At 33.0% G+C, this 16,103-nt stretch overlaps 2 protein-coding genes across 2 annotated transcripts; both read right to left on the bottom strand.

Annotated features, from left to right (window-relative positions):
• Positions 1 to 234: 234 nt before the first annotated feature.
• Positions 235 to 7,389, bottom strand: LOC117325774 (protein FAM166C A-like). The gene is made up of 4 exons (XM_033882226.1): positions 7,214 to 7,389; positions 6,419 to 6,692; positions 6,090 to 6,202; positions 235 to 1,293 (listed from the first exon to the last, which is right to left on the bottom strand). Exons 1-4 carry the CDS (start codon positions 7,372 to 7,374, stop codon positions 1,146 to 1,148), a joined length of 696 nt encoding a protein of 231 aa, XP_033738117.1. The 5' UTR covers positions 7,375 to 7,389; the 3' UTR covers positions 235 to 1,145.
• A 2,320-nt stretch (positions 7,390 to 9,709) lies between these two features.
• LOC117325769 (calcium and integrin-binding protein 1-like) lies at positions 9,710 to 16,090 on the bottom strand. Its single transcript, XM_033882218.1, has 7 exons — positions 15,993 to 16,090; positions 14,496 to 14,530; positions 13,923 to 14,025; positions 13,448 to 13,595; positions 12,594 to 12,706; positions 12,189 to 12,277; positions 9,710 to 11,948 (listed from the first exon to the last, which is right to left on the bottom strand). Exons 1-7 carry the CDS (start codon positions 16,041 to 16,043, stop codon positions 11,927 to 11,929), a joined length of 561 nt encoding a protein of 186 aa, XP_033738109.1. The 5' UTR covers positions 16,044 to 16,090; the 3' UTR covers positions 9,710 to 11,926.
• Between the last annotated feature and the right edge of the window lie 13 nt (positions 16,091 to 16,103).

Raw genomic sequence — 16,103 nt, 5'->3', positions numbered from 1 at the left:
CATTAATGTCAGGATATGTTTTTCTTGCATGTTTTATTTGAAATAGTACACTCAGAGCTAATTGTATATGTATATACAGATGTATATGTTGAGGTACGACTTTGTTTATGTCAATGGTTATGTGATGTCCAATACTAATTCCCTTTTCTCGTCAATACTGATGATAGATTATCAGATAGGAACAGGACTTATTACCCAAATAGAGGATGAGGAAATATACAATAAACAAGAATGGATATTTTAAAAATTAATAGTTTCATTTTATTCCACAATAGACAATAAATTTGTATATGAACAAGGTGAATGAGAACAGGTGAAAGACCAGAGTATCCCTTGAATGGGAAATTAAAGAAAAATATAAAACAGATTTACACTTGCATGTTGACATGGAGAAGTTGATTGAACCAATACATAATAAAATACACTCATTAAAGTTAAAAATATCAAAAATAGATTTACACTACAAAAACAACCAAAATACATGTATGTCTAATCTGATCAATTCATATACATTTGTAGAAATCACAGGTACTAATACAAATTAAAATCCTAATACTTTCTTGATATCTTTTACATTACTGGAAATTCTTCAGATATGCTCCAGTAATTTCTGTGGATACTTTTTATTGGTAATTATCTTGGTGATAGTTTTAAGAATTTTTTTTTTTAATTCTTTTTAATTTAGTTGGAAGACACAGTTTGTCTATTTAATAGCAAGCATAACACTGACAGCCATGCCATCAAATTATACCAACACTTCTATCTTTTAAATAACAAGAAATTATAAATTCTCAATGAATTGTACAAAAGTAAAAGGAGAAAAACACCCATAGCAACACTTAATGACACAAAATGTTTTTAGATCATTTCATGGAAATACAAAAAAGAAATGTACCCAAGTAATATATTTGACTAAATAATAAATATAAAATGGTGTATATAATTACTGTACATAGATGTTTTAACAATAACAAATAGGTTTGACTTATGAGGCAGAGGTTTCAAACATTGAAGACTTATTTGTTTACATGATTGCGGTAGACATTTACAAAATGCATGATAAAATGTTCAAACAAACGATTTCTGAAAGCTGAGTGATATCACAGTGAGTACGAGACTTCCGTTTCGTGTTAATATTAAACTGTTTATCTCTTCTCAAAGTAGACATCCCGCATTTCCCGATCTCGCTGGGAGGAGTCTGGGGCCACACGTCTCAACAGAGGAAGACGTCGAGCATCATGCATTAAGAATGGCAAGTTGATTTCATCATTGTGTCTAGTAGACAAAATCATGCTGAAACAAACAACATATTTTGTTATAGAACATGTTTCTGGCATTTAATCAATCACAATTGTAGGCACTTAAACGCTTAATATGGACATTTAATGAAGCTTGACCATTTTGAAGTAATTCAAAATCATCCCTTTTTGGTGTCTTTATCACAAATGAAAACAGATTTAATATTGGATGTGTAAGACTGTAAAGTATCAACGTTGTCACAAACAAAAATATTGTGATCTTTCAATAAATATCTTTATTTTGAAAAAGATCTGTGTAGTAATCTCCTATTAACAAGTTGGTTTACTTAAATCCCTGATATATACGGAGCTAGTACAGATTGAGTGTTATCATCATGTGAAATACATACTGGGTACCAAATAATGTTATAGATTGTCATGTGATAAAAATGAGACTGTGCATTACATATTATTTTATTCATAAGGCACATAATTGACTATTTGATTTGTGTCAGAGGGAAAACCTTACCAATTACTAAGCTGGTACATTTCTTTTTAAAATCAAAGAGGAGTGACAACCAAGTTCAAAGTCGGTCAATTTAATGGTATAGGACCTCAAGGTTTGTTTGATGTATAAACTTTAAAGGAGCAAAATAGTTTTTGTTTCATGTGCGAGGTGTCAGGCACTGAACCTTCAATTGTGCCTTGACATATTCCAGAGGTGCGGAGAGCAAAACATAACCCCAAAGTATGGAGGATGTATGAGGTATTAATGACACCATAATAACGAGCAGATATCTTAATGGTTTAGGGACATTAATAAGAAATAAATAGCATCATTTTAATGGATCTGTGATGAGGGGAATCTTGATTATGTGACAAACTGTACAGTAATATAAAGTGAAGGTAATAAAGGTGTAATTAGTTTTAACTTGATGCATCACAACATCTAAAATCAAAGAAATTTTAAACTACATTTAGCTTCACCTGTTCACTGACATGATAACTAATAGTCAAGGTAATTTCAATGTAGCTCTACTTGGCTTATTTTATTGTTAGTTTATGAAACTTATCAATATTTATAAAACAGATTTCAACACATCACATTAAGAAACAGCAGTTCAATTATCATTTCCAAATGTGGAGATTTTACATGCTGTAAATGAAACAGAATCATCAGTCAGAGTTGAGTAAACATGTACATCAGCAACAGTGTAGTCACGGTAAACATGTACATCGGCCACAGTCTAGTCACAGTAAACATGTACATCGGCCACAGTCTAGTCACAGTAAACATGTACATCAGTCACAGTCTAGTCACAGTAAACATGTACATCGGTCACAGTCCAGTCACAGTAAACATGTACATCGGCCACAGTCTTGTCACGGTAAACATGTACATTTTTTGTACATCGGTCACAGTCTAGTCACGGTAAACATGTACATCGGCCACAGTCTTGTCACATTAAACATGTACATCGGCAACAGTCTAGTCACAGTAAACATGTACATCGGCCACAGTCTAGTCACAGTAAACATGTACATCGGCAACAGTCTATAGTCACAGTAAACATGTACATCAGCCACAGTCTAGTCACAGTAAACATGTACATCGGTCACAGTCTAGTCACAGTAAACATGTACATCGGTCACAGTCCAGTCACAGTAAACATGTACATCGGCCACAGTCTAGTCACGGTAAACATGTACATCGGTCACAGTCTAGTCACAGTAAACATGTACATCAGCCACAGTCTAGTCACAGTAAACATGTACATCGGTCACAGTCTAGTCACAGTAAACATGTACATCGGTCACAGTCCAGTCACAGTAAACATGTACATCGGCCACAGTCTAGTCACGGTAAACATGTACATCGGTCACAGTCTAGTCACAGTAAACATGTACATCGGCCACAGTCTAGTCACGGTAAACATGTACATCGGTCACAGTCTAGTCACAGTTAATATGTACATCAGCCACAGTCTAGTCACAGTAAACATGTACATCGGTCACAGTCTAGTCACAGTAAACATGTACATCGGTCACAGTCTAGTCACAGTAAACATGGACATCAGTCACAGTCTAGTCACAGTAAACATGTACATCGGCAACAGTCTAGTCACTGTAAACAATGTTCTGTAGTGGAGAAAAGAATGTTGACAGTATCATAAAATAGTTTGGATCGACAGAGGAGAGGGCAGAGAAGACAGGAAGTGCTGTACAGACGACATGACAACCTACCTTGACTGGTCTGCACCCCTCCCTGGTGTACTTTAAAGTACATAGTGATGGCAGAACACAGCAAACCACAGCACTCGAACGTCACATTGTGCATCACATTATCACACAGCAAGTTCAAATTGACAATTTAAATGATTGACTTTGACCAAGAAATAGCAACAATCACTCAGAAACAGTGAATAGCATTTTGTGCACAAGAAAATTGATTGAATTGTGTGAATGTTATATTAATATTGCTGATTGATTAAATAGGAATTATTTAACAATATATGATGTCATACCTTCAATAACTAGATTGTAACGTACATAATTTAACAATATAATTTAACAATATACAATATTTCAATGTTTATCTGATTGAAGAAACAGTAAAACATAACAGTGTTACACTATGTTGGTATGGGTGTACTTTTGTTGAAGCAGGGATGGAAGGATTAGACACTAATGGCTACAGTTGAAGCTGAACTAAAGGTACACAGCTGGAGAAATGATTCCACATGCATAATTTAGGCATGAAGCAGGTCATACAACTAAATAACAAGTAACCATTGCTTAAAAACCTATTTCTACAAGGGTATATAGAATCATGTAAGTGTTATTTGATATAGAGTAATAGCTATTATATATATATTGTTTGTATGTTTACTACGCTGCTATAATATCATCTAGACAAGCTAGTCAGGTTATCTGCCAAGTACTACACTACCTTAAATAAATGTATTTAGTATTAATGACACCATGAGTTGTGTATTTCCACTAATGAAACATCAGAGGATATTTGCCAAAAACACAGTTTTTTTAAGTTTAGTTAAAGTGATTAGTTCAACAAATATTGCATTGTTACCTAATACATTGAACAATATTATGGCAGTCAAATACTGATCAATGGTATAGTTGTCAATCACCCAAAGAGACTTACTCTGATTTATGATTTGCATCTTGAGAAATAGACAGACTATATCCCACTAATTTTCTCTTTATTTTTTTTGAAATTATGTAATTTTACATGTCTTATAAACAAAAAGGTGTATTACAACTTTGACAATTTTCTTTCTCTACAATGTCTTCTCTGTTTAACTTTTCTATTCTATTGATATCCATGCCAGTTTGTTTCAACTGATACAGTGTTCTTAATAATCACTCTGCAATATTTGTTAAATAGCTTTTTTTAGTAAGGTATCTTACCTTAAAAGTTAGTAAAATAATCAGGATTTATCTTATTCAGGCAACTTTCTCATATGTAATAAAACTTAAATACTGTTCTAGAAAAGCAGTCAATACCACAATGTATATATTGACACTAGACTAGTATGTAGTAATATGAGGTACCTGGTAAATCGTAACTTATAACTGGTGATGATTTTAAAAAGTGATCATAACAGGAATATTGTATCAAAAAATAAGAAACCATTTCAAAAAGTGAACTGTTAAAAATGTGAATATTTAAATATTTAAAAAAAATATAGTAAAAATATAAGTCAAATATATATGTATTAAAATATGTAAAGGTTTAAACAACAAAACCATCATATGCAAGTGCAAATGAACTTAACATAACTAACACAGACTACTGAGACAAACCTGATCCAACAAAACGACATGATGTTACCATGATATATATTTAGATTAAAAACAGCACTTTTTACAAGAAACAAGTATTAACCATTGCAAGATTTTATAACTAACCAATTTGTCATTTCAGTCGTAAAACTTTCACCCTTAACAATTACATGTAGTATGGATCTGCACACACTTCGTAACTTTGTCATATAATGGAATTTCCCATGAAATAGAATACACTAATTTGTAACAAGACTGATTAAGACAACAATACTGAAAGCATATTACAAAAACCTCAAAACAACTACAAATGTATATGAATTCATGAAATATTGACTTGTCCATTAAGTGATACCTCTATACTGTTATAATACAGTATCTATCATAGATGTGCAGATATGCTAGAGCAAATAATAGTAAAATCACTTAATTTTTTTCAGGTTACATTTTCTAATATTACAAAAACATTAGAAAAGAGGTGTCAAATTTGAAAAAAAAAATACTGATAAGGATAAAGAAATTTTAAGAGTCAATTACTTAAACCAAATAATCATAACAATAAAATTGGGGTTTCCTGTCTTTATTTATAAATTAGGCATTTCTCACGCTTTCTCAAGGAGATGGTGATGTTTATAATTACTGCTGAGAAAAAGTGTGTATCAGTAATTATCAACATGACAGCAGCAGATAACGAATTGTTAATTACTAATAAAATCCCTCCTTTGTATGTCATCATAATTTTGTCAGATGTCATGCAGTCGTTTCAAATGTGCAGTCATATTTGAAACAATATGAATTACAAATATAGCTACATGTCAAAATGGCAATATTTCATGATTCCACATTCTATATTAATGCCAAATATCACCAAACTGATTAAATTGCACTTAATATTACAGGAATATATCACATCTAGCTTGGCAACACACAATTAGTAGTATATATAGGTCTACCAGTGCATACAGTGGAACAGAAAAAGGTGACAAAGCAGGCCACAAAGTGACAGGGTTGTTCGCATGGGTTAATGGTCAGTACACCCATACTTACAAAGGCACATTACGCCTAAGTTGATCTTCTGCACCAACGGGTAACATAAAGTAATTAACACGCTTTGATGTACCACTTCTGTCAGTGTAGTGTTCTCTGTGTTTTTGCCCAAGCTGAAACAAAAAAATTTCATCAAGTCATCACAAAGAACAAGAAACAAATTATGAGACTGCATGCAGTTGCTTGGAAATTGACCTACATGTACTGTTCAATTCTAATGCTTTGAAATTTCCTACTGTAGGTAATGCATAGTAGGGTGCCATTGATGGAGCACAGATCTATAAGGTAATAAATACGAGAATACACTTCCACATAACAATGATACTTACTTTATCAAATTGGTAGAGTTCCTCTTTCCTGTCATGATCTATATTTGTCAGGGAATGCTTTGGAGCATTTAGCCATCTGTCACGCGTTCGGCTTCTGGCGCTGATGACAGTCTCTGGTTTGTGGGTATAGTATGTTGGAAACTCGCCACCTTTGCACAGTGGGTCAGCTGAACATGACAAGGTTTTTGATCGATAATCCTGGAAATATTTTTGTGTTGCATTTCCGTATGTTTCACCATAATCATACTTTGTGGTTGGACAGTGTCCTTGGTATCTGTAATGAATTTATATAGAATGAAGCTCATAATTTATACAAATAGCACAGATTTGAAAAAAATGGCTTTGACAGTTTCCTGAAGTAGAATACTCTTACTACGCCTATCATTTTGAATAAAGATGTATCCGGTTCTATAAACTCGTGTTATGACATACTGATTCAGTCTAAATGTACATTCTATGAAAAACTTTTATATGGCCAGGATATCGTCATTTCACGACACCCTACGACAGCGAACGAACTCACGACGTGGTCATGGATCACAGGCGTTTGAAGTTCTGACTGTAAGTTGAGATATAATACCATATAAAAAATGAGGGCATTACTAGTAAATACCCTTATTTTTTATATTGTATTATATCACAATTTACAGTCAGAACTTCAAACGCCTGTGCATGGATCAACTCGAGTACGGATCAAATAGAGGTCCTTTAATATAAGGAAATATTATTAAGTTGAGCCGTGGTCATTTCAATTTAAATTCGAATCAATACTTAAATCAGCTGTACGTTACTTACCCCGGCATAAACCGTGGTGGGATATAGGTGGCATTGTTCGTGGTCACTAGAGTTCCTGCTGCCCTTGACATGATGATCAGTATCTCTGTCAGCTGGAGAGGTTGTTTACATGCCTTATAACACCTTAGTAGTTCTACGCCCTTAAAAAAGTAGTTCTGCATTTGGCAATCAACTGTCACCATAATTTATCAGTATTGTTTGAATTATAGAACACAACTTTTTTATAATATGTTATTATAATATTTTATTAGTCGTTGTCCAGAGAAAAATAAAGTATTTATATTTAAAGGTTGGCGGATTAATACGAATTTCGAATAATGTCGCCACGGTAATAAACAAGGGAGCCTACTCCTAAATGGACACACACATATATAGGTATCATGCTACCATTACACTATAATTCATTGCTATATTTTCCGCTCAGGCACGCGTGTAGCTTCTGAGACCTCTCTTTTCATCATTAATCTTTTTTTTGCGCGCAATTCCTTAAATGAAGCGAGAAGGGAAATATAGATCTTTCTATATAGGCTTCCTACATGCACAATGTTATTTTTTAAGTAGATATACAGGTATTTGAAAAAAAAGGTATTTTTTATCAATGATATTATATTGCTGTATTTCTGAAATATTCAGACTATTTTTTGACAAAGTACCCACTTGACGTTAGCTATTCATGCACAGATTCGCCGATAACAGCTCCAAAATGGCGCCGTCAAGTGAACGTGGAGAAACGTCACACAGAGATGACGTCATGAATTATGTTACTGATTCCCGCTCTTTTTACACTATTAATTTTTCGATGTTTTTAATGTTGTCATACTCGTAAAATATATATAATATTAAATGGGAAACCATTCAATATCCTCTATATACATTGTACACTGTATTTAAAAATAAAACAAGAGATCCCAGAGGGATCTTGGCACCCACCATTCAATGATCTTTATAGGTTTCATATCAGATTGATCTTCTCTCTATTTTTACCTTCCTCTTACTAATCTGTGTAAATTGAAAAACATCCCTCCAGTACTTTTCAAACCAGGGGAACCTATATATGAAATTTCAGAAAGATCCCTTCAATACTTTCTGAGAAATAGCGATAACAAACTTCAATTGTCAAAATCAAAGATGGCTGCCTGTTGGCCATGTTGTTTTCCGACTAATCCCGAAATCCAATATGCACAACTAGGGATCAAGGGGAACCTATATATGAATTTTGAGAAAGATCCCTCCAGTACTTTCTGAGAAATAGAGATGACAAACTTCAATGGTCAAAATCCAAGATGGCTGCCTGTCGGCCATGTGTTCCGATTGCTCCCAAAATGCAATATGAATATGCATAACAACGGACTTAGGAGATCCTGCATATGAAATTTTAGAAAGATCCCTTTAGTACTTTCTGAGAAATAGCGATAACAAACTTCAATGGTCAAAATCCAAGCTGGCTGCCTGTCGGCCTTATTGTTTTTCAATTGGACCCAAAATGAGAAATAGTCGGGCACAACAAGGGATCAAGGGGAACTTACATATGAAATTTCAGAAAATAGAGATAACAAACTTCAATGGTCAAAATCCAAGATGGCTGCCTGTCAGCCATGTTGTTTTCCGACTGGTCCCAAAATGCATTATGCACAACTAAGGATCAAGGGGAACTTACATATGAAATTTGAGAAAGATCCCTTCAGTACTTTCTGAGGAATAGCAATAACAAACTTCAATTGTCAAAATCCAAGATGGCTGCCTGTCGGCCATGTTGTTTTCTGATTGGTCCCAAAATGCAATATGCATAACTAGGAACCAAGGGAAACCTACATATGAAATTTGAGAAGATCATTTCAGCACTTTCTGAGAAATAGCGATCTGATGATGGTGGGCTAAAAATTCATTTATTGATATTGATAATTCATTTATTAATACTAAAACTAAACTTATATCAATATCTTTTTTAATGTTAATGGAATATTGGTTATCAATAATATATTTATTCAAATGTGATTTCAATAATTCATTTATTGATATTAATAAATGCTATCCATTTATGAATATTGATAATTCAAGTATTTTTTAATATCAATAAATCAGCGCTCCCTGGAGATTGGGTATAAATTCAACAGATTTTCAAACATCAATAAAACATTCTGTTGATCTCAAATTCACTGATTGGAGGAGTTCCAAACAAAAGCTGTACCCTGGCTTATGTGGGTCTTTTGATGCCGGATAAGTCAATAGTACAAGTTGTTTTTTTACCAATCCATTGGATTCCACCAACCGATCAGCTGGGGGACTAGAAATTAACTTTTAATGAACACATATTTTGTCCTCCTGCCACAGATGCTATGTAAAATTTGGTTGAAATTAGCTTAGCAGTTACAGAAGAAAAGTTGACACTGCACTCAATGGGACAATGCCATTTCCCTTGCTGATTAGGTAAAGTGAACCAAAATGTGGATTGAAGTAATGGTGATGTCTTCTGTACAGATAACACTACATCTCATGTCTAACACAGAATAAAGTCTTTATTGGAAAATTGGAAAATCAACCAGCAATCTTCCAAATTTGCATGGATTTGAATACAAATATTGGTTTAACAATAACATGATTTCTCAGTATAACAAGTCAAAATAATTATGTACAATACAAAATCTCTGAATAGAAACAGATTTGTGTCCAAAGATTCACCAGCAGCTTTTTTTTTTTTTAACAATTTGTGCATAGAAATATGTAATTGCTGATTAAAGTACTGGTAATCCTGATTCTCTTTATACCCACTGTTACATTGGTCACACTTTGTAATGCCAATATTTCACTGGATGAATCATGGAAGCATAAAAATAATTCTGGTAATACCTATTTAAAATGTCAAAGTAGTTTCCTGTGGGACTAACAAGTAAAACGACTGGATGATGTTCAAACATTAAGAAAGAGTTACATCATCACCAATCTCATGTAAAATTGACACATGGAGTTAAACACAGTGATTATTACTATCAATATTATAAAACCAACACCCAATCATGGTACTGATGTATATTTCAATGTGACTTTACATATCATTCAAGTGCAGACATATTTCAAAAGCGGTGGTTCCAAATTCAACAATATTACAGTGCATCCTATCTGATTGTCAATGTTAGTTTTTACAACAGCTTGGAAGCAAATTTATTTTGAAAATTTTCTCTACTTATGCAAATTGTTTTTTTGTTCTGACTTCGAAATTGGATCAATGACATATGAATGTATATTTGTATCTCTCTGTATTAATTGGAACTGATATCTAAATCCTAGATATAATGCCTGGAATACTATAATTAAAATTCTTTATAATCAGGCAAGGAATTTCCTTGAAAATTCCTCATGTTTCATGATTTTAGAGAATCTTCGTTTTTTATTCAGTCACCAATATGTTTTCACATACCATGAATGTGACTTGAAATGTGGTAATGATTTTGGCATGATCTATGTATGAAATATCAAGAATAGGATAAGGATAAAAATATATACTTATATACATTGTATAAATAGAATTAAATAGTCCTGATGTATACAAATTTAAGGCACAACCTATACTATGGAGTTGAATGAGAGTACACATACAAAAACACAACTTTAAGCATTCTTTACAAACATTTCACAAAAAGGACAGGTTAAACACTTCTATTATTGCAAAATACCCCTAATAATTTTTCACATGTGTACCGTAATTAACAAAAACACAAAATCCAAGCTGAGAACTAGAAATAGTTACTTAAGAATAAAGACCTGTCACAAAAATAAATTTGGAATCTGTTCAAAGTTCCACTTTATCAGTATGCTCAGTGCATGTTTCTACCTAACCATTAAGCCTTCCAATACATTGATGGTACCCTCAAAAACATGTTTCATACAATGATTGCTGTACAAGCTAGAAGTGTTTTTGTCAAATAAAATTTTACATGCTTTGAGTTTAAAGTTAGATGTATAGAAGATATTGTGATATAATTCTTTGTTCCTCCCTGATGAAAACTGGAATCAAGCTACAAATATTGTTTATTTGGACGTAAAAGAAAAAGTTTCACAGTTTATATGGTATGCACATGACCACATACACAAAGTAAGCTTAACAACATTAATACTCATATTATGCTCAATACCATCTGGTATATAATTATGGAATTACCTACAATGTCATGTCTTGTAACCAGTAAACAAAAACACAATATGAAAAAAAGTTTTCAATCATTTGAACTACAGCTGAAGTGACCATAGGGAACCAATATCAGGGACCTCAGGAAACCAATATCAATGGAAACATTCTTAAGTTTAAAAGTCTGAGGAGTTGGCAGTAAACCAGCAAATCATAATACACTATGTAGATGTCATTCTGATGTTCATCAGTGAGGAGTGTGAAAATGAACCTGTTTTCTCCTCTTTCTTTTGTTAATGTAGTCTAACATTTCGTAACAATTCTAGTTCTTTATCAAGAGTAGCCATGAGATTGCAAAAAGAAAAAAAAAATATTAAAAGAGGAGTTCAGGTATGTAAAAGTGAGAAATACATAGAAATAATTAAGACAGTTGAAAAATAAATGATGAATGGTTGACTCGGGGCAGATCTAGTATCACAAGGTTCTATCCGTTGTAGTTGTCATTGTTCTTAGCCTGATTCAATGCCACATTTGTAGTTTATAGACAGACATCTATTGGCTGGTCCCATGTACATGTTCATAATTGTCCTTTAGAGTCGTATCCTGAAAGAGCTGTAACAAATGAAGTAGTCTGTTAAATATAAGGACATACACAAATCTTATTTTCAGATCTCCAAGCCTTTCCCAAGCATAAATTAACCTGGTAGATTTATTTCTGTGTTAAGGATATTTCATTTGATGCATAAATATACTGCTAATACTGTAAACTAGTACATAAATGCTGTATTTTTCTATCTTGCTCCATAAGGTCAAATCTACAGAAAATCTTAAGACTATATATAGGAATCTTACTTTACAAAATCAGGAGCCTTGGAAATGACATGTTCAAATTCAGCAAAGGAGAGTGACTCATCATCATCTAAATCAGCTTCCTCAAAAATCTGTCAAAATATCAATAGATAATGAATAAACATCATCAACCAGTATGCAGGAAGTACTCTATACATAATATAATATAAAATGTACTGTATACATGATATAATATAAAATATGATAACTGTACCATTTCACTCAATTTAACCTTCTACTCAATTTATGTATGATCTGCAGGTAAATTCTACATGATTTTCAACTTATGTAATGTTTTTAGTCTTTGCAACAGCCAGGTCCATATGAGGATGGGTGTCAATGAGGCATCTATAGAGTAAAACAAAGCACAGAAAGATCACAAAATGAAAATTGTGAAGGAAATCTTACGTTATCAATGAGCTGTTGCATCTCCTCATCTCCCAGTTTCTGTCCTTCTCCAGTCAGACGATCAACTACCTCCTTTAGGTCCCGACTGGACAACATGTCATCACAATCAAAATCTGCAGGAAAGAAAACATTTTAGGTATGAGCTGTGAGACTACATCAGTTCTATTCACAACACTTTTAATAAATAATCTAATTTGCGTAACATTTCCATATCAACTAATTACATAATGCCTCAATATTCTATAGTTGCAAGGGTGTGAAAATTGTGCTAGAAGAGTTGCTCCACTAATTCCAATGCTAAGTGTACTTAATCACCTTGTTATAAAGAGTATTGGACTTATTCCAGTCTAAAAGGGGACACTTGAAAACTTATTCAAGTCTTAGAAGGGGTACATGAGATACTCCAGTCTAAGGATATACAACTTATTTCAGTCTAAGAGGTACTTGGCTTATTTCAGTCTAAGAGGTACTTGGCTTATTTTAGTCTAATAAGAGGTACTTATTCCAGTCTAAGAAGGGTATATGGCTTATTTCAGTGTAATAAAAGGTACTTGACTTATTCATGTCTAAGAAGGGGTGCATGACATATTCCAGTCCAGTATTATTACTATATATGACTATTTCAGACAAATAAAGCGAACATGACTCACTTCAATTTTACATGTAGTAGTGCTTGACATACTTCTGCTGTATAGCAATTTATGTGACAGGACATGCAATATGTCGATTTAATTAAATTACAAGTCTAATTTTAATTAGATTGTGCAATATGTATAACAATATTATATTATATTGTGTTTCTAAAATGGTGTCTAATCACCATCATATAATGGCTAAAACACGAAAATATTTACCGTAGATCCTGAACGCATATTCAACTTTGACATTCTTTGGAGCATTATCACTAAAGACAGACATCATATCAAGGAAATCCTCAAATGTCATGTCTCCACTCCCATCAGAAGAGAACACCTTAGTAATCTGATCCTTGAAAGGATTCACCTGAAAAATGGAAATAAGCATGACACAGGGCATCCAGTAGGATTAAAATCTCAAGAGTCAGTGACTCTCAGCTCTGAAATCCTGAGAGTCACATCAAAATCCTGAGAGTCAAAATATGAAATTCAAAAATTTGACGGTTAATCGATTCCAATAATTGTTTTTATCAAAAAAATAAAAGTATTTTAAAAATTTAAACTTTTTTTTATAATTATATATTTTTTGTTTGAATAAAGTACAATTAAACCTGAATTAAAGGCAACATGTTGTTTAACCTTTCTAGAAAATGGGACTTTAAAACACCATTGTGCAACAACAAAAAACAAATACCTTCAGTTCTGGGAGCTCCAAGATGGTTTCATTATTCAGCTGAACATTTTTGTTGACCTCAGATACCTTCTCTGGGTCCAATGCTCTGAAGCGTTTGTACACACTGAAAGACGATAACATTCAATTAAAATCTTTGAGACATATATTATTAAAGTGTATATAGTATATAGTCCTTATATCATTATTTTTTTTTACATTATCTGTTTGCTGTAGTTTTTTCTCTAACAGTATATATGGCTAGACGAAGTTCTGCAATAATTTGCAGAACTCATAGCCAAGTCTATAAATTATAAAGATTTATCTGCTCTACCTATTTGAAAGTTACAAGATTGGATGTAATTTTAATTTGATGTAAATTTATCATTCAACTTCAACTTGAGCAAACAAATTAGAAAAATACAGTATGAAAATGAGAGAGTTCCTGATGTTAAATTATTGCATGTATTAGGAAAATACACATAATTCCAATGTCATAGACATGACAAGGTCACAACCAGATCTAGAACATCGATAATAGCATAACATTTAATGAAGATGTATTTAAAAAATAAAGGAACTGTTACTAATACTTACTGCAAAATTTCCTTTTTGGTGAAATATGTCAGCTCCTGAATAGAAAACAATATATATAAATTAAAAGGAACAAAAATTTGTAATTATAAATTATGGTACCAGAAAATTTGTGTTATGGATAGAGTACCTGGTCTCCATCCTTTATAATGATATGTAGATATAACTTGTAGATGCTTTGTTTCAATTTTTTATTATAGTATATTGCCTACTGGTAGTTGTTTATTTTGTGTAACGTCTTATTAACAGCCAGGATCATTTAAAGATGTGCCAGGTTTTAAAGCTGCAAGAAAGCTGGAGTACCCAGAGAAAAACCGCCGACCTACGATCAGTGCCAGGCAACTGTGCGCCCTACGTGGGTTTAGAGCTCGCAACCCAGAGGTGGAGGGCCAGTGATAAAGTGTCAGGACACTGTAAACCCTCGGCCACTGCAGCCCGCCAACTGGTACTTCATCAAGACACTGTTATAATATCATATATACATTTTTTTGCAATGTAACTTAGGCAAATTCATCAAAAAGTTAAAATTACGTCTTCTGGGTAGGCTTGGATCATTTGGCTATTCAATCTTTGTCTAATTATTCTGAAGTACTATCACACTTTTTTCAAATTGATCTGCATGATCATGATGTGATCAATTCATCGATATGTATACAAGACCAAAAAAAAAAAGTTTGATAATTCAGACTGTGTAACCTACTTTCAATATTAATGAAAAATAGTCATTAGCAGCCGAAGTTTAATAAACTGAAGCTTGAATGCTTTTACAAAATGCTGCAAATTTTGTTTCATGATCAGTGTGCCATCAATGAGGAAACAACAAACCAAACACGGCAACAGATCTAGATGTAATAAATTTTTCAAGAAACAGTGGTCTCACGCGTCAAAACCCACATGTACACTTCATTGCACTCATCATAATGGGTTTTTGCTGTCAGTGCCAGATTAACTAGCACCTTTGTGACAGGGGATGATGATGGTTTGGTTAGTTGTGAATTGGTGGCTCCCATCGATCAATGACCTGTTGGTATTCCCTATGTTTTTTCCCTTAGCTGCGTAATAATAAAAGCTCTACAGCGCAAATGGGAATTGTTGACGTTACAAAAAACGTTAATTAAAGATTATTTATAAAACAATAATAATTGCTAAAACAGTCCACATTATTTATATTTTCTTTTCTTAAAGTGAAATTGTTAAAAATTGAATTCTCATCCTTAGAAATAATTTGTCAGTCGAAAATAGACCTTCCAAAACCACTGAATTTCGATCTCTATATCTACTGTTATAATTGCTTCAAAATTAGAATCTATTTTAAACCGTCGATCCAATTTCGGGTCACGATTTGGTTATGTCAATATCATTGACTGATTGACAACCATTGTAAACAACTTCCATCTTCATAAGTATCGATGCGATTAGTTTTAAAATAATGATTTAAATCAGTTAAAATTAAAGGTGAAATGTAAATATTGTCAAGGTTTGTATCAAAAACATACTTACCTGGTAATCGTCGAGTTCTTCCTCGGTAAAGACACTCTGTGATCCCCCCATCGTAAATTTGTGTCAGTGCTTCGAGATAAAATGGCGACGGAAAATATATATTTCAGAATA

The sequence above is a fragment of the Pecten maximus genome, chromosome 4 (genome assembly GCF_902652985.1).
Source record: "Pecten maximus chromosome 4, xPecMax1.1, whole genome shotgun sequence".
Lineage (NCBI taxonomy): Eukaryota > Metazoa > Mollusca > Bivalvia > Pectinida > Pectinidae > Pecten > Pecten maximus.
Note: the sequence above shows the minus strand (reverse complement) of the source record. Positions and strands in the feature narration are given on the sequence as shown.

Coding starts and splice junctions, on each gene's coding strand:
- LOC117325774 (XM_033882226.1), bottom strand. CDS start 7,374: ATGCAGAACTACTTTTTTAAGGGCGTAGAACTACTAAGGTGTTATAAG. Junction 6,693..7,213: donor CCACCACGGTTTATGCCGGG/GTAAGTAACGTA, acceptor AATTCATTACAG/ATACCAAGGACACTGTCCAA. Junction 1,294..6,089: donor CTTAGGCGTAATGTGCCTTT/GTAAGTATGGGT, acceptor TGTTTGTTTCAG/CATGATTTTGTCTACTAGAC.
- LOC117325769 (XM_033882218.1), bottom strand. CDS start 16,043: ATGGGGGGATCACAGAGTGTCTTTACCGAGGAAGAACTCGACGATTAC. Junction 14,531..15,992: donor AAGAACTCGACGATTACCAG/GTAAGTATGTTT, acceptor TTTTCTATTCAG/GAGCTGACATATTTCACCAA. Junction 11,949..12,188: donor AAGGCTCCTGATTTTGTAAA/GTAAGATTCCTA, acceptor CATTTGTTACAG/CTCTTTCAGGATACGACTCT.